Source organism: Bombina bombina, chromosome 2, assembly GCF_027579735.1.
Source record: "Bombina bombina isolate aBomBom1 chromosome 2, aBomBom1.pri, whole genome shotgun sequence".
In the NCBI taxonomy this organism is placed as follows: Eukaryota; Metazoa; Chordata; class Amphibia; order Anura; family Bombinatoridae; genus Bombina; species Bombina bombina.
The window spans coordinates 507,969,135-507,995,918 of NC_069500.1; the positions used below are offsets into that span (position 1 = coordinate 507,969,135).

Genomic DNA, 26,784 nt, shown 5'->3' on the forward strand with positions numbered 1-26,784 from the left:
GTTGATCCGCAAAATCTGGCAGCCAACGGATCTTTCCCGTAGGAGAAATAGTCGTGCCCTGGGGTGCTGCATGTGTAATCGGAGATGAATGTAGGGAATGCACCTCACGGGATGAAAAACCCTCAGAGGTGGACGACTCAGTAGTACTAGACATATTCTCTCTAGATGTCGTAACTTTATCAAGGCATGTGGAACAGAGTTGAGCAGGCGGATCTACTAGAACCTCCTTACAATAAACACAGGTACTAGACTTTGTTAGAGAGGGAGTACCCTCTAACGCGTCAGAGTCCTCCATAGCTTGTGCCCTTATTACAGACAAGATATACTATATATAAAATGGCACCATTATAACCTCCAATGGCCGGGGCACTCATCACCTCCTATGACCCGGACCACAGAAACCGTTACGTCTCCCATTGCCAGAGCCTCATCTCACACATATTGCTACAATGACACAATAAACAATATTATGTACAAACCTCCCCTGTTCAATAATTCCCCTACCAGGGATATTAACCCTTGATTCTATAAAGATAAAAGGTATCACACTGTGACCCTGTCTTCTGCGTTTTCATTACGTGTATAAAAAATGAAACAATCTTACCAGAATCTATGCTGTGGAACAGGAACACGGCCTCTCAAGTGTGACAGTGTAGTAGCGTCGCTCCTGACATGGATGGTTTCGCAGAAAGACTCTTCCTGCATCTCCGGACTCTATCATTCACCCAAGCTCTCACTGAGAGATTGACAGGACTACTTAAAACTCCAGTCCCATTTCGAAGTACTACCCTCCATAAGAGACTACTCAGAATCTTCCGACACTTCTCTGCCAACCTCCTGTGACGAAAGGCAAAGAATGACTGGGGGATGAGCGAAGTTGGGGAGGTATTTAAGCCTTTGGCTGGGGTGTCTTTGCCTCCTCCTGGTGGCCAGGTTCTTAATTCCCACAAGTAATGAATGAAGCCGTGGACTCTGCTCCACTTTAGATGGAATATAGCTATAATATCATACATATGTATTGTTATTTAAAGGGACATAGTAACCAAAATGATGAAACCCTTGAAAGTGATGCAGCATAGCGGTAAAAAGCTGACTAGAAAATATCACCTGAACATCTCTATATAAAAAGAAGATATTTTACTTCAAAATGTCCTAAGTATTCACACCCCATTGTAAATTACTTTAAGCAGCAAATCAGTATGTCTGTCCCGGTACTTGCAAGTGAGCGTGCCTCATGCACACATTTGTTATTTCCCTATTTAGATTAAGGAAGTTTACAATGAAATCTCATGAGATCACAGTAAAACAGTTCATCGCCTTAGCACTGCTGATGCTGATTGGCTGCTGTTAATTTCTTCCTTTTTTTACCTCTAGCTGGGCAGTAACTGAAAGATAACTTTTTACACAGCACTTACTCTGGCGAGCTGAGGAAATTGTGAGGTAAAATATCTTCCTTTTTTACATAGAGATGCTTAGGTGATATTTTCTAGTGAGCTTTTTACAGTTGTGCTGCATCACTTTCAAGTGATTAAGCATATAAGTATTATGTCCCTTTCACTACTTATAACTCTATCAAAGACCAAAAACAAATACTTACCGCTAAATGTCCAGCAAAAGACGTAAAGAGGAGAAGCAAGAAGAAGAAAAAAGAAATGCCATACGAGATACCCAGAGCTGCAGTTCTAAAATTAGAGAATTTAGAATATCATCAGCCGACACCCTTTAATAAAAATGTACTATTGAGCAAAACATTAAAAGTCACAGTTAGTAACCAATGCACCAATATCACACCCATACACACAGACTAGTACAGATGGTATATATTATAACATTCAGTTGTGATGAGTGAATATTAGAGTAAATCTTTCAATGTAACATTTCACTGAGTAGCACATCTGCACATTCAAACAAATTAGATGACTTTTTTTCTACAGTAATCTTCAGTACACAAGTGTTTCCACTGTAGTGTCTGGGTAAATATATGCAAATGAGTTTTACAAAGTTGACTTTATGTTTGTAAAATCTAGGTAAATATAAGCTCTTGCCAGTACAATGCTGCTTAAAGGGACAGTCTACTTGAAAAGTTGTATTGTTTAAAAAGATGATAATCCCTTTATTACCCATTACCCAGTTTTGCATAACTAACATACGGCTAAATTACGAGTTTTGCGGTACAGCTATACCGCTGAAAAATTGTCCATTGCACGTGGAATGGCCGGGAACGCATATTACGAGTTGCGGCGGTATATTTATACCGCAAGCATTTTAGCCTGTAAAGCAACGTCCATTCCGCACTCAAAAAAATTACGTTTGAGTGTGGGATTTCTATAGCGTTGGTATTACAGGTTGTGCGTTCAGGCTAAAAAGCTTGCGTTATAGCCTAATACGACACGATTCATACCACCATCTGAGAGCAGTAGTTGTATAACTAAACTGTTACAAAGTACACTAACACCCATAAACTACCTATTAACCCCTAAACCGCCACACTCCTGCATCGCAAATACTATATTAAAACGTATTAACCCCTAAACTGCTGCCCACCCACATCGAGACTATTAAATAAAGTTATTTACCCCTAATCTTCGGCTCACCCACATCGCCGACACTATTTAAATATATTAACCCCTAAACCAACGCTCCCCGACATCGCCACCACTAAATAAACCTATTAACCAATAAACCTCTGGCCCCCCACATCGCCGCCACTAAATAAACCTATTAACCCCTAAACTGCCAGCCCCCCCATCGTAACTACTAAATTAAACCTATTAACCCCTAAACTACCGGCCCCCCACATCGCAAAACACAAAATTGAACTATTAACCCCTAAACCTAACACCCCTAACTTTAAATTAAAATTACAATATAACTATCTTAAAATAAATAAAAAAAACTTACCTATGAAATAAAAAAAAAACTAAGTTGAAAGTATAAATTAACCTAATATTACTATTCTAATAAAATAAAAAAAATTACCAATTAAAAAATTACAAATTTTAAAAAACCTAACATTAGAATTTTTTTTTAAAAAAAATCTAAAATTACAAAAAATATTAAACACTAAATTATGAAAAATAAAAAACACTAACAGGGGGGCCGGGGCCTACAGCTATTGCGGAAGGTCTTGCTCTAGAGGAGCTCCTGATTTTCACCGGGTTCTACAAAGTATTTTCTATCCAAATCTAGATTTATTGACAGAGTTTTGCACTGCAGGCTCTTGGGAGACCCTGGGAGAGTTTGTGAGAATATCTCGTGAGATTGATGCTTCCTATGCTCCTTAGCTAAGAGACGTGGGGACGGACCGCATGGCCTGCACTAGGCCTCTGTTCACCTGCACCTCTAGGGCTGCTGCACATTCCCCCCCCAGGAATTGAACGAGCCTGGGTTATAAGTAGTGAATAGTGCTACTCTACATATTTCTTCCCACCACCCTATTATCACATTGGGTCTATTAGCATAATTTTTATATATTTTACCATGGAGGACATTTCGCAGACACTGCAGATCATATTTACAGACTTTAAAATTGCAATGATTGAGGCCTTGGATGATATTTTACAGTGTCCCAGGGCTAAGAAGACGCCACACAGAAGTGCTGAGACAAGAGATCTTTATTGGCAAACTCTCCCAACACGCATATTTACAATTTTGGAGCGGAGGGAGCAAGAACCGTGTGAGCCACTACTAGCGAGTCACTTGTCTGTTTGGAAGGCAGTCACAGAAGAAGCACTTAGATGGGGCTCTGAATCAGAGTCAGAAGCTATTACAGCTCCCGTAGTGAAGCCTCAATATCAAGAGAAGGAGGAGATGCTGGGCACGCCTACACTGTGTAATGCTCCTACTGCACAAGACTTTGAATATACCGGGCGTGAGTACCTTGAGATACTGGAGGCACCGGAAGACAACACAGCCGCGACAGCTGCTACTCAACTTGTAGCAGAGGAGGCTGGTAAGCAGGGCATGTTCAGCCCTAGTAAATCCCCACATGGCTCTAACATTTACCTCGAGATCTATGTCCCGCGACCTACCGGCTCTGGGGTGAGAGCGGAAAATCCCTGTCCCACAGAACAGATACCTTCATGGTGGCTGGACTGCCGTACAGGGATGCAAAAGATTAAATCAGGAGTAGGCTAGATGATCCTATGGTAACGCATAGCGATGGGAAACTTCTCTATGCGAACATTTGACTATTCTTTTATAGGTTATTTTTCTGAGTTTGACAAGTTACCATAGTAGGACTCCACCAAGATCTCTTATATGAGATTGTACTAACATACTTGGGGTCATTATGTCGTTTGATGTTTATATACTGTAGGGTAACGAGTGAGTTAAAAAGTTACTGCTTTATGTACTCATACTATTAACTGGATAGTGCTGATGTTAATATCTATATTGGAATGTTAGCCCTATATTTTTGCCATATACTGCTCTCCATTACTTTTCTTTTTTTTTTTTTGCCTGTTTCTGCTCCACTACCTGAGTATACATGAGTTATTTTTGGGATCACTGACTTATATATCTTAACAAATCTGTATGTGTCAGTAACAACTATATGCATGTTAAATCTTTTGTAGCTCAGTTTTATATTGTTATAGGATGCTTCAGATATCCCGACATTAATGTTATATCCTGTTTCCAGGTTAAGATTTCTTGAGCCTTTCTATAAGTGCAAATTGTGGCTCTGTATGAAACATGCTAAGATAAATTATATCTCCTATGGGAGTGAGCTGGTACTTAACCATTTAAATACACTTGATTGTGTAAAAGCATCCAATAGTTGACATTTAATGTTTAATTTTTTAAAGTTAGTCCCTTCTTACATAGTCATAACTTATATTATATGTCTGAACCACAGAAAGGTTGCATAAAAAAAAAAAAAAAAATGAGGTTAGCATAGTGAGATCCAAGAGTGGTCTCTCCATTCCATTATGCCTTCCCTTACTACTAGATATGTTTCCTTATTTAAGGCCCAAGAGCGGCCTATTAGTATTGTTATGGAAGGTTTCCTTATGAATAGGCGTTATGTATTTAATTTTGCAATCCATTACTGTTTTTTTGTTTGTTGTTTTTTTATTTTTCTATGTCATTGGTGAGTTGTGCAAAATGTTAACTTTACTGTTATGGAACCAAGCTGGACTGTACATCTTACCTTCTGTACTGAATGACAATTTCATTTGTGTTTATACTGTTTGTATGCCTAACTTAAGAACCTCAATAAAAATTAATAAAAAAAAACAAAAAAAAAAACACTAACGGCTAGATTTAGAGTTCTGCGTTAGCCGTCAAAAGCAGCGTTAAGGGGTCCTAACGCTGCTTTTGGCCGCCCGCTGGTATTTAGAGTAAGCCAGGAAAGGGTCTAACGTTCACTTCCTTACCGCGACTCCAGGCTACCGCAGATCCCCTTACGCCAATTGCGTATCCTATCTTTTCTATGGGATCTGCCTAACGCTGGTATTTGGAGTCTTGGAGGAAGTGAGCGGTAGACCCTCTAACGACAAGACTCCTACCGCCAAAAAAAGTCAGTTGTTAAGAGCTTTATGGTCTAACGCTGGAATATAAAGCTCTTAACTACTGTGCTATAAAGTACACTAACGCCCATAAACTACCTATGTAACCCTAAACCGAGGCCCCCCCCCACATCGCAAACACTATAATAAAATTTGTAACCCCTAATCTGCCGACCGGATACCGCCGCCACCTACATTATACCTATGAACCCCTAATCTGCTGCCCCTAACATCGCCGACACCTAGATTATATTTATTAACCCCTAATCTGCCCCCCCCCAACGTCGCCGCTACCTAACTACAAGTATTAACCCCTAATCTGCCGACCGGACGTCGCCGCCACTATAATAAATGTATTAACCCCTAAACCGCCGCACTCCCGCCTCGCAAACACTATAATAAATATTATTAACCCCTAATCTGCCCTCCCTAACATCGCCACCACCTACCTACAATTATTAACCCCTAATCTCCCGCCCGCAACGTCGCCGCTACTATAATAAAGTTATTAACCCCTAAACCTAAGTCTAACCCTAACCCTAACACCCCCTAACATAAATATAATTTAAATTAAACAAAATAATATTCCTATTATTAAATAAATTAATCCTATTTAAAACTAAATACTTACCTATAAAATAAACACTAATATAGCTACAATATAACTAATAATTACATTGTATCTATTTTAGGATTTATATTTATTTTACAGGCAACTTTGAATTTACTTTAACTAGGTACAATAGCTATTAAATAGTTATTAACTATTTAATAGCTACCTAGTTAAAATAATTACAAAATTACCTGTAAAATAAATCCTAACCTAAGTTACAATTACACCTAACACTACACTATCATTAAATTAATTAAATAAATTACCTACAATTAGCTAAACTAAAATACAATTAAAGGGACAGTAAACATTAAAAATAATGTTTTTTAATTCTGCACATAGTGCAGAATTATATAACATTATTTAGGTGCTATAGCTATAAATGCGTTTTTTACCTTTTAATTTGTTAAAAATATGGCGCTTTTACAGACCCACTCTCTGCTCTCTGCTGAGCGGGTCTGTTATATTTAGTCAGCGCATCGGGCCAGCTGTATAGTCACAGCCCGGCCCGACCGCGCCATAGCACTAAGTGCAGCTCGCTCCGTCACAGGAGCGAGCTGCACTTAGTCTTATGGCGCGGTCGGGCCGGGCTGTGACTATACAGCTGGCCCGATGCGCTGACTAAATATATAACATTATTTTTAAGGTTTACTGTCCCTTTAAATAAACTAATCTATAATACAAAAAACAAACACTAAATTACAAAAATTAAAAAAATATTACAAGAATTTTAATCTAATTACACCTAATCTAAGCCCCCTAATAAAATAAAAAAGCCCCCCAAAATAAAAAAATTCCCTACCCTATTCTAAATTACAAAAGTAATCAGCTCTATTACCAGCCCTTAAAAGGGCTTTTTGCGGGGCATTGCCCCAAAGTAATCAGCTCTTTTACCTGTAAAAAAAAATACAATACCCCCCCAACATTACAACCCACCACCCACATACCCCTATTGTAACCCACCCAAACCCCCCTTAAAAAAAACCTATCACTAACCCCCTGAAGATCTCCCTACCTTGAGTTGTCTTCACTCAGCCGAGCCGAAGTCTTCATCCAATCCGAGCGATGTGGTCCTCCATCCGGTAGAAGTCTTGATCCATGCGGCAAAGAAGAGGTCTTCCATCCGGGCGAAGTCTTCATCCAAGCGGCAAAGAAGAGGTCTTCCATCCGGGCGATGTCTTCTTCCAAGCGGCATCTTCTATCTTCTGTCTTCCGGATCCATCTTCATCCCACCGATGCGGAACATCCTCCTTCCCTGACGGACTAACGACGAATGAAGGTTAGTTTAAGGGACGTCATCCAAGATGGCGTCCCTTGAATTCCGATTGGCTGATAGGATTCTATAAACCAATCGGAATTAAGGTAGGAAAAATATGATTGGCTGACTCAATCAGCCAATCAGATTGAAGTTCAATACGATTGGCTGATCCAATCAGCCAATCAGATTGAGCTTGCATTCTATTGGCTGTTCCGATCAGCCAATAGAATGCAAGCTCAATCTGATTGGCTGTTTGAATCAGCCAATCAGATTTTTCCTACCTTAATTCCGTTTGGCTGATAGAATCCTATCAGCCAATCGGAATTCGAGGGACGCCATCTTTGATGACGTCCCTTAAACAAACCTTCATTCGTCGTTAGTCCGTCGGGGAAGGAGGATGTTCAGCGTCGGAGGGATGAAGATGGATCCGGAAGTCAGAAGATAGAAGATACCGCTTGGAAGAAGACATCTCCCGGATGGAAGACCTCTTCTTTTCCACTTGGATCAAGACTTCACCCGGATGGAGGACCTCTTCTTTGCCGCTTGGATCAAGACTTCTACCGGATGGAGGACCTCTTCTTTGCCGCTTGGATCAAGACTTCTACCGGATGGAGGACCACATCGCCCGGATTGGATGAAGACTTCGGCTCGGCTGAGTGAAGACGACTCAAGGTAGGGAGATCTTCAGGGGGTTAGTGATAGTTTTTTTTAAGGGGGGTTTGGGTGGGTTAGAATAGGGGTATGTGGGTGGTGGGTTGTAATGTTGGGGGGGTATTGTATTTTTTTTAAAGGTAAAAGAGCTGATTACTTTGGGGCAATGCCCCGCAAAAAGCCCTTTTAAGGGCTGGTAATAGAGCTGATTACTTTTGTAATTTAGAATAGGGTAGGGAATTTTTTTTATTTTGGGGGGCTTTTTTATTTTATTAGGGGGCTTAGATTAGGTGTAATTAGATTAAAATTCTTGTAATATTTTTTGTAATTTAGCGTTTGCTCTTTTGTATTATAGATTAGTTTATTTAATTGTATTTTAGTTTAGCTAATTGTACTTAATTTATTTAATTAATTTAATGATAGTATAGTGTTAATTGTAACTTAGGTTAGGATTTATTTTACATGTAATTTTGTATTTATTTTAGCTAGGTAGCTATTAAATAGTTAATAACTATTTAATAGCTATTGTACCTAGTTAAAATAAATACAAAGTTGCCTGTAAAATAAATATAAATCCTAAAATAGATACAATGTAATTATAATTTATATTGTAGCTATATTAGGGTTTATTTTATAGGTAAGTATTTAGTTTTAAATATGAATAATTTATTTAATTATAGGAATATTATTTCGTTTAATTTAAATTATATTTATGTTAGGGAGGTGGTAGGGTTAGGGTTAGACTTTTAGGTTTAGGGGTTAATACATTTATTATAGTAGCGGCGACATTGCGGGTGGGAGATTAGGGGTTAATAATTGTAGGTAGGTGGCGGTGATGTTAGGGAGGGCAGATTAGGGGTTATTAAATATAATGTAGGGTTCGGTGATGTTAGGGACAGCAGATTAGGGGTTCATAGGGATAATGTAGGTGGCGGCGGTGTCCGGTCGGCAGATTAGGGGTTAATAATAAAATGCAGGTGTCAGCGATAGCGGGGGCGGCAGATTAGGGGTTAATAAGTGTAAGGTTAGGGGTGCTTAGACTCGGGGTACATGTTAGGGTGTTAGGTGCAGACTTAGAGAGTGTTTCCACATAGGAAACAATGGGGCTGCGTTAGGAGCTGAACGCTGCTTTTTTGCAGGTGTTAGGGTTTTTTTCAGCCCAAACTGCCCCATTGTTTCCTATGGGGATATCGTGCACGAGCACGTTTTTCCAGCTCACGGCTACCGTAGGCAACGCTGGTATTGAGGGTTGAAGGGAAGCTAAATTCTGCTCAACGCTCCCTTTTCTGAGCCTAACGCAGCCACTCAGACAACTCTAAATACCAACGTTGTCTTAAGGGTGTGCTGGGAAAAAAGCAGCGTTAGCTACGCAGGTCTTTACCGACAAAACTCTAAATCTAGCCGTAAGATTACAAAAAATATTCAATGAAATTATCAAAAATAAAAACAACTACACCTAATCTAATAACCCTATAAAAATAAAAAATCCCCGCCCAAATAAAAACACCCCCTAACCTACAATAAACTACCAATAACTCTTAAAAGGGATTTTTAAGAGCATTGCCCTAAGCTAAACAGCTCTTTTACCTGTAAAAATCACCACCCAACCAACCCCCCAAAATAAAAAACCTAACTCTAAAGAAAAAATAAGCTACCCATTGCCCCTAAAAAGGCATTCGTATGGGCATTGCCCTTAAAAGGGCATTCAGCTCTTTTACACTTTGCCAAAAACCCTAATCTGAAAAAAACACCCCCAAAAATAAAAAAATACCTAACACTGACCCCAGAATATCTACTCACGGTTCCTGAAGTCCGGACATCCATCTCCATCCAGGCGGCGAGAAGTTTTCATCCAGGCGGCGACATCTTCATCCATCGCGGGGGCGTCTTCTACCTTCATTCTGACGGGATGGAGCTATCCTGGACCAGCGATGACATCCTGTGCAGAGCATCCTCTTCATACGGTCACCGCCGTATACTGAAGTTGAATGCAGGGTATCCATTTCAAAATGGCGTACCTTGCATTCCTATTGGCTGATTTGATTCTTCAAATTCAAATCAGCCAATAGGATGAGTGCTTCTGAAATCCTATTGGCTGTTCAAAACAGCCAATAGGATAAGAGCTACTGAAATCCTATTGGCTTATTAGACCGTATGACCGTATGAAGAGGACGCTCCGGGCAGGATGTCATCGCCGGTCCAGGATAGCTCCGCTCCGCGCCGCCGGGATGAAGATAGAAGAAGCCCCTGTGATGGATGAAGATGTCGCCGCCTGGATAAAGACTTCTCGGCACCTGGATGGAGATGGACGTCCAGACTTCAGGAACAGTGAGTAGATATTCTGGGGTTTGTGTTAGGTGTTTTTTTTTTATTTTTTGGGGTGGTTTTTTTTTTAGATTATGGCTTTGGGCAAAGTGTGAAAGAGCTGAATACCCTTTTAAGGGCAATGCCCATACAAATTCCCCTTTAGGGGCAATGGGTAGCTTAGTTTTTTTTTAGAGCTAGGTTTTTTATTTTGGGGGGTTGTTTGTGTGGTGGGTTTTACTGTTGAGGGGACTTTGTATATTTTTACAGGTAAAAGAGCTGTTTAACTTAGGGCAATGCCCTACAAAAGGCCATTTTAAGGGCTATTGGTAGTTTATTGTAGGTTAGGGAGTATTTTTATTTTGGGGGGCTTTTTATTTTTATAGGGCTATTAGATTAGGTGTAATTGTTTTTATTTTTGATCATTTTGTTTATTATTTTTCGTAATCTTAGTGTTTTTATTTTTCGTAATTTAGTGTTTATTATTTTTTGTAAGTTTAGATTTTTTTAGTAGTGTTAGGTTTTTTAAATTTGTAGTTTAGATTTATTAATTGGTAGGTTTTTTTTTTTTTTATTATTATTATAGTAATGTTAGGTTAATTTATAGTTTAAATTTAGTTTTTTTTTATTTCACAGATTAGTTTTTATTTATTTTAAGATAATTATATTGTTATTTTAATTTAACGTTAGGGAGGTGTTAGGTTTAGGGGTTAATAGTTTCATGTAGTGTTTTGAAATGTGGGGGGCCAGTGGTTTAGGGGTTTATAGGTTTATTTAGAGGTGGCAATGTCGGGGAGCGGCAGATTAGGGGTTAATAACTTTATTTAGTGGTGGCGATATCAGGGATCGGAGGATTAGGGGTTAATAGCTTTTATTAGTGTCGGTGATGTCAGGGAATGGCGGATTAGAGGTGTTTAGACTAGGGGTTTATGCTAAGGTGATAAAAGTAGATGAAGCGAGCGCCAAAAAGGCTAAGGCGTATACTTGCGCTAGGCCTACTGATTAATATCACCTACACCGTTTATGTTAAGGTGTTAGGTTTTAACGTAACTTTCTTTTCCCCATAGACTTCAGGTGTTAGAAAAAAACTTAACACTTTCTCCCCATTGATGTCTATGGGGGAAAGCGTGCAAGAGCACGTCAAAACAGCCCTCGGCTTTTGTGCGGTATGGAGCTTAACGCACCATAACGCACAGCACAAGGAGGCTTTTCAGTAACTCGTTATGGCGGCGCTATGGAAAGTGAAATAATGCAATTTTATTGGCGTTATTTTCGCACCCTGTTTAGCGCAGAACTCCTAATCCAGGTGATAGTTCATAGTTATATGGCACACATGAACTAGTGCAGTCTAGCTGTGAAAAACTGCCAAAATTCACTGCGATAAGAGGCGGCCTTCAAGGGCTTAACAATTAGCATATGAGCCTACCTAGGCTTAGTTTTCAACTAAGAATACCTAGAGAACAAAGCTAATGTGATGGTAAAAGTAAATTGGAAAGAAATTTGTTTAAAATTACATGCCCTATCAGAATCATGAAAGTTGATTTTTGCCTAGACTGTCCCTTTAAGATAGCTTTAAGCCTAGCAGGTATAGAGCAGCAAGAGAAGAGCACTAAGACAGAGGTGTTCTCAGCAGAAGGTGCATGTGGCTGGTTTCTGATTGCTGGTCAGGGTACATAAACCTGTCTCACTATAAATGCTGGTGAGTAATCCTCTGCTCCTAGAGAAACACTCTGTGCGGATGATTACTGTACAATATGCACCTAATTTGTTTGTATGTGCAGCACAGTAAATTGTTTAATACAATTTTACTGACATTAGTGAGTTATTTTTCTTTCTCTGAGAGACAGCAAAAGAGAAAGTGCAGTGAGAAACAGAGAGAATAAAATAGTGAGGTCAAAAAGAAATAACGAAAAAGACTTACAGCCAAAAGGAGAGAAACAAAGACAGGAAAGAAGGAAGGAAAGGAAGACAGGAAGAAAGAAAGACAGGAAGAAATCAATGAAAAGAAAGAACAAAAGAGAAAGGAAGAAGAAAAAAAAGAAAGAATGAATGAATGAAAGAGGAAAGAGATTTTTTGTAAAGTAAACATTCTACATTTAAGAAGATGATAAAGCCATTAATGCTACAATGTTCCACTTACTTTGGGGATACCAGCATCTGAATAATGAAGTTGCAGGTGAAAATGAAGAAGCAACACGCTGTGTAATACTTAAAGGATGGTAGATCTGAAAGCCGGTACTATGGAAAATATTCAAATGAGCCATTTAGTATCAAATATGCCATAACCTTGTTTGTGTAACATCTATTATTGTACCATATAATTAGTATTCTTATAACTGCCAATAGGAACATGTATCCCGAACATATTGCATAGCATTACTATCATCATTCTTTTGTAGGCAAGGTTTAAAGAATTTCATTTGTGGTTCGTCTTTTTACACTTTCTATTGTATTAATTGCATCAGTATTATTCTATGATCTTATAATAACATACATTCAATGACAACTGTATAAGCTTAGATATAAATAGAACACAGCTGCAGTAACTTAAAGGGACAGTAAAGTCATAATTAGACATTCATGATGTAGACAGAACATACAATTTTAAACAACTTTCCAATTTACTTCTGTTCTTTCTATTGTTATCCTTTGCTAAAAGGTTTACCTAGGTAAGCACAGGAGCAGCAAAGAACCTAGGTTATAGCTGCTGATTGATGGCTGCATATATATATATATATATACCGAATGTCATTGGCTCACCCATGTGTTCAGTTAGAAACCAGTACTGCACTGCTGCTCCTTCAACAACTGATACTAAGAGAACGAAGCAAATTTGAAAATAGAAGTAAACTGGAAAGTTGTTTAAAATTGAATGTTCTACCTAAATCATGAAAGAAAAATGTTGTGTTTCCTGTGCCTTTAATATTTACAGGATGCATAGTAAGGTAATTGTACAACCAATAGAGCTCTAAGATTATTGTTGATAGGTACTGGTTTAGTGAAGTAATAACACGGAAATGGAAATGAACTATCCAATCAATTATTCCAACTTTTAAAGACAATAACTTGTCATAGCATGAGCGGCTTAGCTCAACTTACCTCTTTCTCTATGGATTTGTCATGGAAATACAGTGTGATCCAGTTAAGATCTTTAGATCTCTTCCATTGCCTAAAAATGCATAAATATATAATGATTAGGTAGTTAGTTTTGTAAAATAGAAGAATAAAAAGTGGGTGGAATCTTAACATTTGATACCTCTGTGAGTTGAGTTCCTCTAAAATCTGAAAGATGCTTTCATTCAATGACTCATTGGTGTCTTTGGGAGAGCGAATCCTAATAAGAATAAGAGAAAGAAAGAATTAATAAGGAAAAAAAAAATGAGAGAGGCTGTAGGGGACAATAATTCGATAGAGGGTCAGGAAGATGGCAAAGCATAGAGAGAAGGAACATACAAGAAGACTTTTCAGAAGACAACATGACTAAGGGTATATTCTCACAGGAAGTTGTGATGACATCACAAACATAGAAGTGCCACAGGACAGGTAAGCCATACAAAAAAGATTAGTAGATCCTTTAAGGAGTCATTGACATCACAAGTACAAGCAGGAAGCACAGAGTAGGAAGACACAAGAAGAGGATCCCTGTCCCTACTTGTCTTGACTCCAGTTTTGGGGAAGTTGAGACATCTGAAGATCCTATACAAAGGACATAAATGAATAAGATAAGAAAATAAGTCAGGAGTGATACAAAATTAATGATAATCAAATCAGGGAGATTTTACCAGAATAAAAATCCATTAGGTAATATTCAGGATGTGATGCTGAGAGGGTGCAGACTGAATTATTAAAACATACTTTACTTCTATAAAACAGACTTGACAATTATCTAATTTCAGTACAATGTCATTTAAATACTAAATTAATTGTAGGGACGTTTTTCTCATTCACTAAGGTCTAGACTACAAGTAGAGTGCAATAAAAATTAAGGGTACGTTATCCTTTATGAAACCTTGCGTAAAAAAGGTTTACAGAAGAATCTTAACATTGCCAAGATTTTTTAGTGCACCCTATAATTTTTATGGGAAGTGTATGGAGTGCTAATAGCGCTCATATACAAGTGGTGCATTAAATGGACAGTCTACTCCAGAATTATTATTGTTTAAAAAGATAGATATTCCCTTTATTACCCATTCCCCAGTTTTGCACAACTGACACTGTTAGTTTAATGTACTTTTTACCTCTGTGATTATCTTGTATCTAAGCCTCTACAGACTGTCCCCTTATTTCAGTTCTTTTGACAAACTTGCATTTTAGCCAATCAGTGCCCTCTCATATATAACTCAACACGTGTGAGCACATTATCTATTGGGCACACCTGAACTAACGCCCTCTAGCTGTGAAAACTGTCAAATGCATTCAGATAAGACCTGGCCTTCAAAGGCTTAGAAATTAGCATATGAGCCTATCTAGGTTTAGCTTTCAACAAAAAATAATAACAGAACAAAGCCAACTTGATGATAAAAGAAAATTGGAAAGTTCTTAAAAATTACATGTCCTATCTGAATTATAAAAGTTTAATTTTTGACTAGACTGTCCCTTTAAGTGTTGCACGATATAGCATTGGAAAATGTAGCACTTTTGTAGACCTGAACTGAAGCGTTCATTTTTTAAAGTATGCATAATAAAAGCACATTAAATATAAGTGAAAAATATGTTTATATATATATTTTAACATATTAATTGCAAAATAAAAGTTTATTACTGATTTTTTAAATGGAAATTGTATATGATCAGGTGCTGCACAGTGTTTGTATTTAAAAAAAAAACAAAAAAACTATATAACTCCACACTGCCTGAGCAGAGGCTTAGCACATTGTCAGCTTAGTACACCTTTGACGATAGCCATATTATGAGCAATATTACAAGTAGCGCGGGAAATCATTTCCGAAAACACAGTGCGTACTATGGCCTCTATTTATCAAGCTGTCAACTTACCTGCATTCGACGGCACCAATACGCTCGCCTAAGATCGCCTAACATCGCTGCTGCAGACCTGAATATGTTCTCCAAAGTTACCAAAAAAGCTGTCAAAAAGCTGCGCACCAAGTGCGGGGTGATGAGCAGCAGACTGTTGTTAACTAACAGTCATCGATCTCGCTGCTCTTCGGCTTTTTCACAGCTTTATTTGTACCCTGTCACTAAGCACCCACACTATACTACACTGTTTTACCCCCTAATCCGCCGCTCCCGGAGCCTGCCGCAACTTTAATAAATATATTAACCCCTAAACCGCCACTCCTGGAGCCCGTCGCAACTCTAATAAATGTATTAACCCCTAAACTGCCGTTCCCGGTGCCCGCCGCAACTAAATAAAGTTTTTAACCCCTAAACGGACGCTCACGGAGCCCACCGCCACCTACATTATACTTATTAACCCCTAATCTGCCCCCCCTACACCACTGCCACTATATTAAATGTATTAACCCCTAATCTGCCCCCCCCACACCGCCGCCACTATATTAAATTTATTAACCCCTAATCTGCCCCCACCTACACCGCCGCCACTATATTAAATTTATTAACCCCTAAACCTAAGTCTAACCCTAACACTCCCTAACTTAAATATAATTTAAATAAATCTAAATAAAATTACTATAATTAACTAAATTATTCCTATTTAAAACTAAATACTTACCTATAAAATAAACCCTAAAATAGCTACAATATAACTAATAGTTACAGTGTAGCTATTTTAGGATTTATTTTTATTTTACAGGCAAGTTTGTATTTAATAGTTATTAACTATTTAATAACTACCTAGATAAAATAAAGACAAATTTACCTGTAAAATAAAACCTAACCTAAATTACAATTACACCTAACACTACACTATAATTAAATTAATTCCCTAAATTAACTACAATTAAATACAATTATCTAAAGTACGAAAAAAAAACCCCACTAAATTTCAGAAAATAATAAAATAATTACAAGTTTTTTAAACTAATTACACCTAATCTAATCCCCCTAATATAATAAAATAATATAAAAAAGCCCCCCAAAATAATAAAAAGCCCTACCCTATACAAAATTACAAATAGCCCTTAAAAGGGCCTTTTGCGGGGCATTGCCCCAAAGTAATCAGCTCTTTTACCTGTAAAAAAAAAGTACAATACCCCCCAACATTAAAACCCACCACCCACAAAACCAACCCTACTCTAAAACCCACCCAATCCCCCATTAAAAAAACCTAACACTAAGCCCTTGAAGATCCCCCTACCTTGAGAAGTCTTCACCCAACCGGGCCGAAGTCCTCAACGAAGCCGGGCGAAGTGGTCCTCCAGACGGGCAGAAGTCTTCATCCAAGCTGGGCAGAAGAGGTCCTCCAGGCGGGCAGAAGTCTTCATCCAGACGGCATCTTCTATCTTTATCCATCCGGCGCAGAGCGGCTCCATCTCCATCTTCAAGACATCCGACGCGGAGCATACTTCCTGGCCGACGACTACCCAATGAATGAAGGTTCCTTTAAGTGACGTCATCCAAGATGGCATCCCTTCAATTCCGATTGGCTGATAGAATTCTATCAGCCAATCGGAATTAAGGTAGAAAAAAACCTATTGGTTGATGCAATCAGCCAATAGGATTGAGCTCGCATTCTATAGGATTACCATAGGAATCAATGGGATATTGGGCAGCAGAGAATATAAGCTTTCACTGCTTTCAGACTCCCATTGATTCCTATGGCATCTGCTGCCTCCAGGTCGGCAGATTGAAAACCAGGTACGCTGGGCCGGAAAAGTTTGTTAACTAGCAAAAGTAGTCAGATTGTGCCGAACTTGCATTCAGAACATCTGGAGTGACATAAGCATCGATCTGTGTCGGACTGAGTCCGGCGGAACGTATGTTACGTCACTAAATTCTACTTTTAACGGTCTGTAGGGTTTGATAACTAAGGCGAATCAGGCTCGCCACAAATACGCTGCAGAATTCCAGCGTATTTGCGGTTGACAGCTTGATAAATAGAGGCCTATGGGTTTATCGCATTTGGGGTTGCGCAGCAATTACAAGTTGCAAAATAACCTAATTTGCACGCACATTAAGCCACGTAATGCAAACCGTGAAATTGTGTGCACGTTGACGTATCCCCCATAGAAGTCAATGGAGAAGACAAATAGAAAAACTATTATGTTGCGCAAAGCCCATGATGTATTCTCATTGAAAAGTGTACATGAAAATGTGAATATTTCATATTGCGGAAATGTTTTTGCAACGGAATATGTTCTATTTATTTCTAAATAAATATTTCTCTATATATTTAATGATATTTGGACTGATATATATATATATTTATTGCAAGATCTATATGCAAGTATCGCATTGAAAATACATCTGAGATATTGTTTAATGTGTATAAGCGGAAAACTCATAATGCGCTACTTGTGAGGGATTTAGCAAACCCACACTATCCAACATGCAGACGTTAGTGCAAACTAGATTTTTGCTGTCCTGGGCCTGTCTCTGCTGTGATCTCACTAAAAATAGCGATATCGCACTGTTTCTGCATGCCCCACCAGTGGGGTAGTGCAGAAATAGATGGGCAGGGTTACTGATGCAGAGAGGAGTTGCAGGCGACTCTGGGGAAAACCCCCCCCCCCACTAAGAGCAACAGGGAGGGGGAAGGAGGGAGTGTGAGAATCCTGGTTATAATGCTGAGTGATGGGAATAGGAGGGTGGAAGTCAATCTAGGGGGTAGGGTATTGAGGGGGGGGCAGCTACACTACAGAAAAAAATGTTTTTTTTGGGGGGGTTAAATGCCTAATTTGCAGCAAACTGGGTACTGGCAGACAGCTGCCAGTACCTAAGATGGCCAGGGCCGTCTTTAACACAGGACAAAAGGGGCAGCTGTCCAGGGCTGTCATATAGTGAACCTCTTGCACTGTACCTTTAATTGTGGTTGCCTAGCTTCCTTTATAAGGAGCTTAGTTCTTTCCTTCATTGCTTGTAATTGAGTTTCCTTACTGTTTGGGATTCTACCAAGCCTCCTCCTACTGGTTCTTCCTGTGATACAGAATTCTGACAGCTTACGCTGTCTCAGGATTGCTCTGCCTCAGTACCGCCTCCCTCTGTGAACGGACTTCGCGCTCAAACACACTAGTGCCGCTGCTGCAGCCTGAGGCTCCTCTCCCTCTCTTCACAGCGTGTAAGTACTTACCGCTTTGGATAAACAACTATTCAACTTGTTCTGCCTAAAGTACTTTTGTTGCAATATTGTACATAAACTTTTATAAGGATAAGAAGTTAACAATTTCTACCGGAACTTTTACCAAGTTATTCAATTGTACTTATACTGTTCACTAGCTGATGCAGTGCATTCATATATGATAATATTATCTATAGGAAAGTTTCTATCACCCCAAAGAGTTTCCTTAATAGTCATATTTTGCCAATCCTCATTACTTGATGACATTCCATACCTTAGTAAGTTATATTTAAATCCACACAGTAGTTTTGTGTTTGTAAAAGATAAACAACATACAACTACAAGGTGGTAAATTAAATTCTAGGTGAATCATATCACTAAACAGTATTTTTAGTTTAATGATTCATCTAGGAACAAATAAACTTTATTTACTGAAGAAGCATGAAAAGTACAAATTATTAATCTGCACATTTGGTCCTTTTATTAAGCAGATTCTGATTGAACTGTGACAAGGGCCCAGTCTTTGTTCTTTTGGTTCATACCAGACTGCTGATGTGACATGGGGAACACACACAGTCAGTCCTAATACTGTCACAGTCAAAAGTTCTCTGCTTATATTTATTTGTGAGAAACTGTGCCAGACCGTGCCGGTGTCATGTGACATGCCAAGCTATTGCCATGTGCTGTTTTAGATGTGCACTGTGCAGCACTGAATGCAAAGCCCTAACTCGGCATCCAGCCATTTCCCACTGCATCAGAAAAGGTCCTACTGGGGTTACCACTGTTAACAGGTAACTGCTCTGGTGGTGGGGATTGTTTCTGGATAGGGCTGACTGTAGGCGCATGCAGCAGAAAGCTGGAGCGGCAGGCACGTGAGGATTTGAGCATCATTGCAGCTGCACACACTGTGTGACTCATCTCACACTGTATCCATGCAGCCTTGGGCAGACAGCATCCAGTCTGCTGGTCCCCTTAGCCCTACTCTTTCTGCTGTGGCCCTAATATCAACTAACTGAAGTTTGTTAGGGGAACAGTGCCTTGTAAAAAGTTGTCAGTGGGAAGAATAAATTTGTACACACATGCCCCTCCCCATGCAGCAGTTTAGTGCAGGGTGAGAGGGAACTTGTTCCTAGCAAAGAAGGGACATATGCTGCTGTGGCTGATGTATAGTGTCATGCTGATACTTCACACATTAATGTAAGGTTTATTTTTATAGTTTTTGTTTTCTCTCTTTCTCAGATTTTACAGCTTCCCATAGTAGTTCTGCTGTTCCAGTCAGTAAATTTATATTTGTCTACACCTCCATGCTTCCTCCTCAGTCTTTACCCTGCTTTGCTACTGTTGGCTGCCCTAAATCTCTTTAACCAGCTAACCTCACACTAGAATCACATTCAAAAGCATATTAAATGAATCCACAGTAGAGGAATTGATATATTTATTTACTTATTAGTACTGCTTAGGTCCAGTTTCACATATTGCAATTTATTTCATTTTTTTAAAAATGATTAGCCCAGCAGTGGATGATCTACTGCTGGGCTAATAATTTTTTTTTTTTATACGTTGCTGAAGATGGCGGCAATTAGGTAGAGGGGGAGGGTTAGAGAGCTGGAGATCAGGGAGGTTGAGGGGTAAGGGCGGATCCTACACTGCAGAAAATATATATATATAAAAAAAATAATGAAAAAAAAGCCTTTTATTTTAATACTGCCAGACTTTCTGCCAGTACTTAAAGGGACACTGAACCCAATTTTTTTTTCTTTCGTGATTTAGATAGAGCATGCAATTTTAAGCAACTTTCTAATTTACTCCTATTATCAAATTTTCTTCATTCTCTTGGTATCTTTATTTGAAAAGCAAGAATGTAAGTTTAAATGCCGGACCATTTTTGGTGAACAACCCATTTTTGGGTTGTTCTTGCTGATTCGTGGAAAAATTTACCCACCAATAAACAAGTGCTGTCCAAGCTGTTTGTAAATAATTTCAGTGAGAAACCTAAAGTTTGTGAAAAAGTACATTTTTTTTTATTTGATCTCATTTGGCGGTCAAATGGTGGCATGAAATATACCACAATGTGCCTAGATCAATAGTTTGGGTTGTCTACTAAAAAAATATATATAGTTTTGATAGGTAAATATAAAAAAAAGCTCTATTTCTGTTTAAATGTAGTGATGACAAAAATGCTTAAAATGCTCTGGTCTTTTGGGTACGTTTTGTCTGAAATACCTGGTCCTTAAGGGGTTAACCTGTAAGAAATGTATATAAAGCTCTTACAGAATTGCTAAAAGTTGCATGATCCTCAGGAATCAGGCTGTCTCGATGGTTCAGATGGGCAAAAGGCTTGGCTGCCCCCCAAGATTCCAAATAGCGTGTCATACGGACAGAAGCCCTCATCTTGGGAATCTCAGAAGACTTAGTTGGCAAGATGTCTTCTTCTTCACCATCTGTGGCCTGAGGAGAAAAAGAACATGATTTTTAATAAAAAAGACTATATTTTTATATTTAAAGGGCCATTAGAGTAAAAAAAATGCATGCTTTAATTCATTAGAGCATTTAATATTAAGACTAGCGATCCTTTAATGCTTTGTTTTTAGCCCGACACATAACAGAAGTACCATTCAGGACCAACAGTTCACTACTAATCCCAAGCGGAAACTGCCACTGACCTAATCAGCAGTCCTAGTCACACAGTTGAGTCATGCAACAAGTGCTGCATACTGGATTAGTGGCAGTTTCCACAAGGGATCCGCAGTGCTCTGTCCCAAACAGTACTTCTACTATGTACTTAACCCCTTTGCAGGGGTTTAACACATAGAGGTGCAGGGTTGCTAGTCTTAAAGGGACAGTCTCCTCCAAAATATTTATTGTTTAAAAAGATAGATAATCCCTTTATTAACCATTCCCCAGTTTTGCATAACCAACACTGTTATATTAATACACTTTTTACAACTGTAATTACCTTGTATCTAAGCCTCTGCAGACTGCCCCCTTACCTCAGTTCTTTTGGCAGACTTGCATCTTAGCCAATCAGTGTTGACTCATAACTAATTACACGAAAGTGAGCATAATGTTATCTATATGACACACATAAAATAGCAATGTATAACTGTCAAAAACTGGCAAAATGCAGTGAGATAAGAGGTGGCCTTCAATGGCTTAGAAATTAGCATATGAGCTTACCTCGTTTTAGCTTTCAACAAATTATTCCAAGCGAACAAAGCAATTTTGACAATAAAAGTTAATTGGAAAGTTGTTTAAAATTGAATGCCCTATCTAAATCTTGAAAGTTTAATTTTGACTTGACTATCTATTTAAAATTGCATGCGTTGATGAATTAGTGCATGTCATTTTTTTTTTACTATAATGGCCCTTTAATGGTAAGAGTTAATCATTATATGTAATGATACAGCTCAGAATTTAAGTATATGCAACAGGTAATTTTATTTTTAAACATTTAAATATATTTTAGAGGTCTAACAGTAACAGTCAACAAAGTAATAAATATCTTGAATCTGTGTATTAATTAGAAACAAGGCATCCAAGAATAAGATATAAGGTAACATGACTGGTATCTGATGTGGTAAACAAGACTGCCGTGCATATTATTGTTATAGAAGCTTGCTAACAGATATCAGCTACTAGCTTGCCTCCTGCCTGCATGAGAAAAAAGGGAAGATATCTGTCAAACTGTGAATTTGATTGAAAACAGAGATCCTCTTCAATGTAAATATATTGAATGCCCTACCCCAGTCTGTTTAGATTGTAATATCATACTGATGCTTAGCATTATTTGTTTTAAATTTATTTATATATATATATATATATATATATATATATATATATATATATATATATATAATGAAGAAGGTAAATCCCACCAGGGGGAAAGAAAGTAGGAGACCCGGAGACAACAAACTTGAAGTTAATATCTTTTATTCAGCCAAATGGCCAAATGACAGGCGTAGGTACAGATAGATATATATGTAAAATAAAAGATGTATGTAGAGATGGCGCTGAGGATTCCTAGAAGAGTTAATTGGTGTAGTGTCAAAATGCAGCCCTAGAAAACTTATCAAATGTGATTAGTAACCCTATATACTAGTCACCTGATAGAGCTGGTTGTGTAAAAATAGTAAACGAAAGGGGAAAAGGGCAGATTGTGTTTCTAGTGGCGCAACACTCAAAATCTTATAATTACAAATAGATATCCTATATAAAGGATATAGATGACCTGTGAGGCCGATCTATAATTGGTATTAAAAGGTACTATAAAATGGATAAACCTTTACACATAAATCCAGTATACTGTATTACAAAAAAACTCCCGCTATGCATAAATCAACTGTTACTTAAAGTGCATGTAAAGTTTCATGAATGAGTGCCCGGTTTTTAAAAATACTTTTAAATACAGGGGCACTTTCATTCATGAAACTTTGCTTTGGAGGATTATTATTTTTTATTTTTTTTAAATACTTACATATTTCTTCGGCAAACACAGAACGCGATCCTCCACCTGCAGCTCCTCTGTACTTAGCACTTCAATGACGAAACCAGCTTCCTCCAATCACAGCGTGGCCTCACAAGATGGATGCTCTGGGATGCACACCATGATTGGAGGAAGCCGGTTTACTAAGGTAAGTACAGAGGAGCTGCGGGCAAAGGATCGCAGTCTGTGTTTGTTAAAGAAAAAGTTACAAATTTTTAAAAAACGCTGCAATGTAAAGTTTCATGAATGAAAGTGCCCCTGTTTTGAATAATATTTTTAAAAAACGGGCACTTATTCATGAAACTTTACATTCACTAATGCACACAAAGCTGCAATTTATTTTCAGGTACTTTTTATTTTAACACTCAAAAAGTGTATGTTTCTTTCATGGTTCGTTGGATGCGTTATGCAAAGGATACTATTCGGTTACATACAGCATAAACCAGTGGTTTTAACTGAAGTTGTGTTCAGGGCCCGGTAGTCATATATATGTGTATGCATGTATGTATATACATAAATACATACAGAAAGAGAAACAATCTGCCAGGAACAAACAACAGCTCAGTGACTTGTTCTATGTCCCAGTTACCACCTGGGAGTAGCTTATTTTATATTTATACACATAGGGTATAAACTATCCAACATAATAAGTGTTTTGATAAGATTATATCAAAACACCTATTATTTTTTATTCCAGTACCATCTAAATTACCTCAGCTACTAAACCAGATAATTGCTAAATGGTTACTCAAAATGAGGCAATTTTTCATATAATATCTTTTTGGAATACAAAGTTATGGTTCTACAAAAAGTAAACAGAAAAATGGTCAACAGCAAGATATCTAGCAATAGGGCATATTTCAAGCATTTTATTTCAACTTTATTTAGACTTGGAGCCAATGTCAATGGCAATTTTTTAAGTTGTTTTCAATTTTTTTTTCATTTTTCTTCTGTATCTTCAAATATAGTTAAGTGCAATGTCACCTTGAAGACACGTGGATTGTTGGTAGACGCAAGGCTTATTCTCCACTACTGTAATTTGGTTTAGTAACAAGACGTCTGCATGAAAGGAATGCTAATCCTAACCAATCCATCACAAAAGGATGGCACTATAGCAGTATCTCTGCAGGATTGCAGAAGTGAGTCTATACATCAGTGATTCACATTTTTGCTGTAAAACATGTCAAAGTTTATTGTGATAATGTGTATGAACAGCACCCCACGCACATTTAAACAGGGTTTCTACATCTCTAAATTCTTCAGGCTGACAAATCTTAATTTCGCATCAATGACCTGACGATCCTTTATATTATCAGCTGGGACTGACAGTGCACAACACTGACTTTTACTAACACTGCTATTACAATTAATCTGTTCCTTAGTGCACTGAGCCATTTTAATCATATGGCATCCCTGCAATAAAATGTGACATAGAATGTTGTACTTTGGTACTAAACGCTATTAATGTATTTATTGAAAAGAGGAAACAATTATTGGTACAGGAAACAATTTTGGATTCTGATTTAACAACCGATGGTAACTTTATCAAAGCTACATACTTGTGCAACAGTTCAGACAATTTACACCAAAATCAGACTTTACAAAAGATGTATGCTTTATGAGCTCCTTTATCTAATGATGATGTCCTGTCCTGATTTTCTCTTCCCTCTCCCTTTAAGATGAATGGATAAAAAATAATGCTAGGCCTAAAGTACATGGCAATAAATTAAAGAGTTATGGTGCCAGTATATTACACAGACTTTAGCCTGCTCAAGTATTGGTAGGCCAACAGGAAATTCCTTGTATCCTTGAAGAAATTAATCTTGAGGGCCAGTCCAGCCTTGGTGTAAGATGCTGGTGGTTTGACTTTTCACCACGTGCACCATCTAAAAACTGTGCTAATGACCCAGAACTAGTAAAATATTATGCTTTAATTGTCCACCTTACCTGTGCTACCTCTTCGGCTAAAAAAGATGCATTTAAAAATTGCTTATGCGGTATCCAAGCATATTATATGTAAGCATAATGTGGAAATGTAACTTAGGTTAAGAAGACACTGTGGGTCTGAGGATCGAAAGCTCGCCGGCATGGAGATAAATCACACAAAATCTTTGGGCGCTTTTTAAAACGTTGTATGTGTCCCTCCTTCACATCCAGAACCCTAAATAGCTAGATAAACGGCTATAAAAGGAAACACTTTCCTTTCTAAAATTCTTTGAAAGACCTCACAGTACTAACAAGATTTCTTAGATCATCTCGCCAGCTCATCGTGCCCTATGTGAGAGCTGTATTCTGTGCCATTTCATTTACATCATTACACTCAGCAGCAATCTGTTTAAAAGTCAAACATATATTAGTCCATACCCTATGGAGCATGCATTGGTTTATACACAAACAATGAAAAAAATCAATGCTTAGTATCTAAATGATGGGTCACTAATGTGAGGAAATGCATTGTTTGCACATCAATCTGTTGTTGGGCTCTTGCTCTTAGAGACAACAGCCAAATTGATTGCTGATGTCAGTTTGGCAGTATCCTGGTGATAATAATATTCCAAAGGTCTTTCCATATTGTTTCTGATTGAAAGACTCCTCTGTGACTACTGGCTACATCCCATGCATGTTTTTTTTTATGTTATACAGGTTACACTGGCCCAAGAGTTATCTAATATACAGTATATAAACCAATAGTTCCTTATCAGCTCCATATATCACCTCTCTATATAAGGCTCAAAATGCCCATTAAAAATAATTCTTGAAAAACTCTAATATTTAGAACTGCAGGTGAGTTACTTGATTTAACAACTTCTTACTTTGGGAATGAACAAAAGTGCATGTAACTCACTGTATTAATACAAGTCTCCCAATTAGTAAGGTTAAAGGGACATGATACCCAAAATATTTGTTTCGTGATTCAGATAGAGAATACAGTTTTAAACAACTTTCCAATATACTTTGATTATCTAATTTGCTTCATTCTTTTTTTATCCTTTGTTGAAGGGGCAGTGAGGCACCAATGGGAGCTAGCTAAACGCAAATGACAAAATGCATATATGTGCAGCCACCAATTAGCAGCTTTTGAGCCTACCTAGGCTATACTTTTCAACAAATTATACAAAGAGAATGATACAGATTTTATAATAGAAATGAATTTGAAAGTTATTTAAAATTGCATCCTCCGAATCATGAAAGAAAAAAAAAGTTTATTTTCCCTTTATTTACATTGTTTTGTCACTTTTCCTACAATTTTTGTATTGTTTTCTGAGTTAAAGAACCTAATGAAAGAGGCCCACACTTCATATAATGAGATTTAAATCCATATACAGTATATGTGACAGAAGCCATAAGCACCAGAATGCTTTGCTTTTTATGATACACAGCAATCAAGTTTTCTATAAAATACACAATACAGAAATCTAATGGGGGAATGTAAGTCACCTCACAATATCCTTTATTCATTTGTCATACTATTTTTTTTTTAATCCTCTCTGTGTCACTCAACAAATCTCACACAGCGTCAGCTCTCACGTAGAAGGGCTGCAGAGAAGTGCAACTGTAATGAAAAAAAAGGTGGGACGCATATGCAAAAATATGCATGTGCATATAGATGGTATAGAGGGAGCGGCAGAGGACAATCATTTGACCTGAGGGCAGAATGGGACCGCAGCAACCATGCATACGATTTGAGGGCTTTTGCATGCATATAACTGACATAAAGGGGCTACAGGGATCATGTATCTTCTGAGAATTATTCATGCATTGGGG

General features: G+C 38.0%; 1 protein-coding gene across 8 annotated transcripts in view; it reads right to left on the reverse strand.

Annotated features, from left to right (window-relative positions):
* Window positions 1–26,784, reverse strand: part of ADCY4 (adenylate cyclase 4) — a 166,801-nt gene that overhangs the window by 74,399 nt on the left and 65,618 nt on the right. For all 8 annotated transcript variants that reach the window (XM_053702263.1, XM_053702262.1, XM_053702264.1 and 5 more), the window contains exons 11-16: window positions 20,808–20,984; window positions 13,989–14,032; window positions 13,593–13,670; window positions 13,436–13,505; window positions 12,477–12,574; window positions 1,598–1,682 (exon numbers count right to left, since the gene is read on the reverse strand). In XM_053702263.1, coding sequence (XP_053558238.1) covers window positions 1,598–1,682; window positions 12,477–12,574; window positions 13,436–13,505; window positions 13,593–13,670; window positions 13,989–14,032; window positions 20,808–20,984 — 552 coding nt within the window. The remainder of the gene's footprint in view (window positions 1–1,597; window positions 1,683–12,476; window positions 12,575–13,435; window positions 13,506–13,592; window positions 13,671–13,988; window positions 14,033–20,807; window positions 20,985–26,784) is intronic.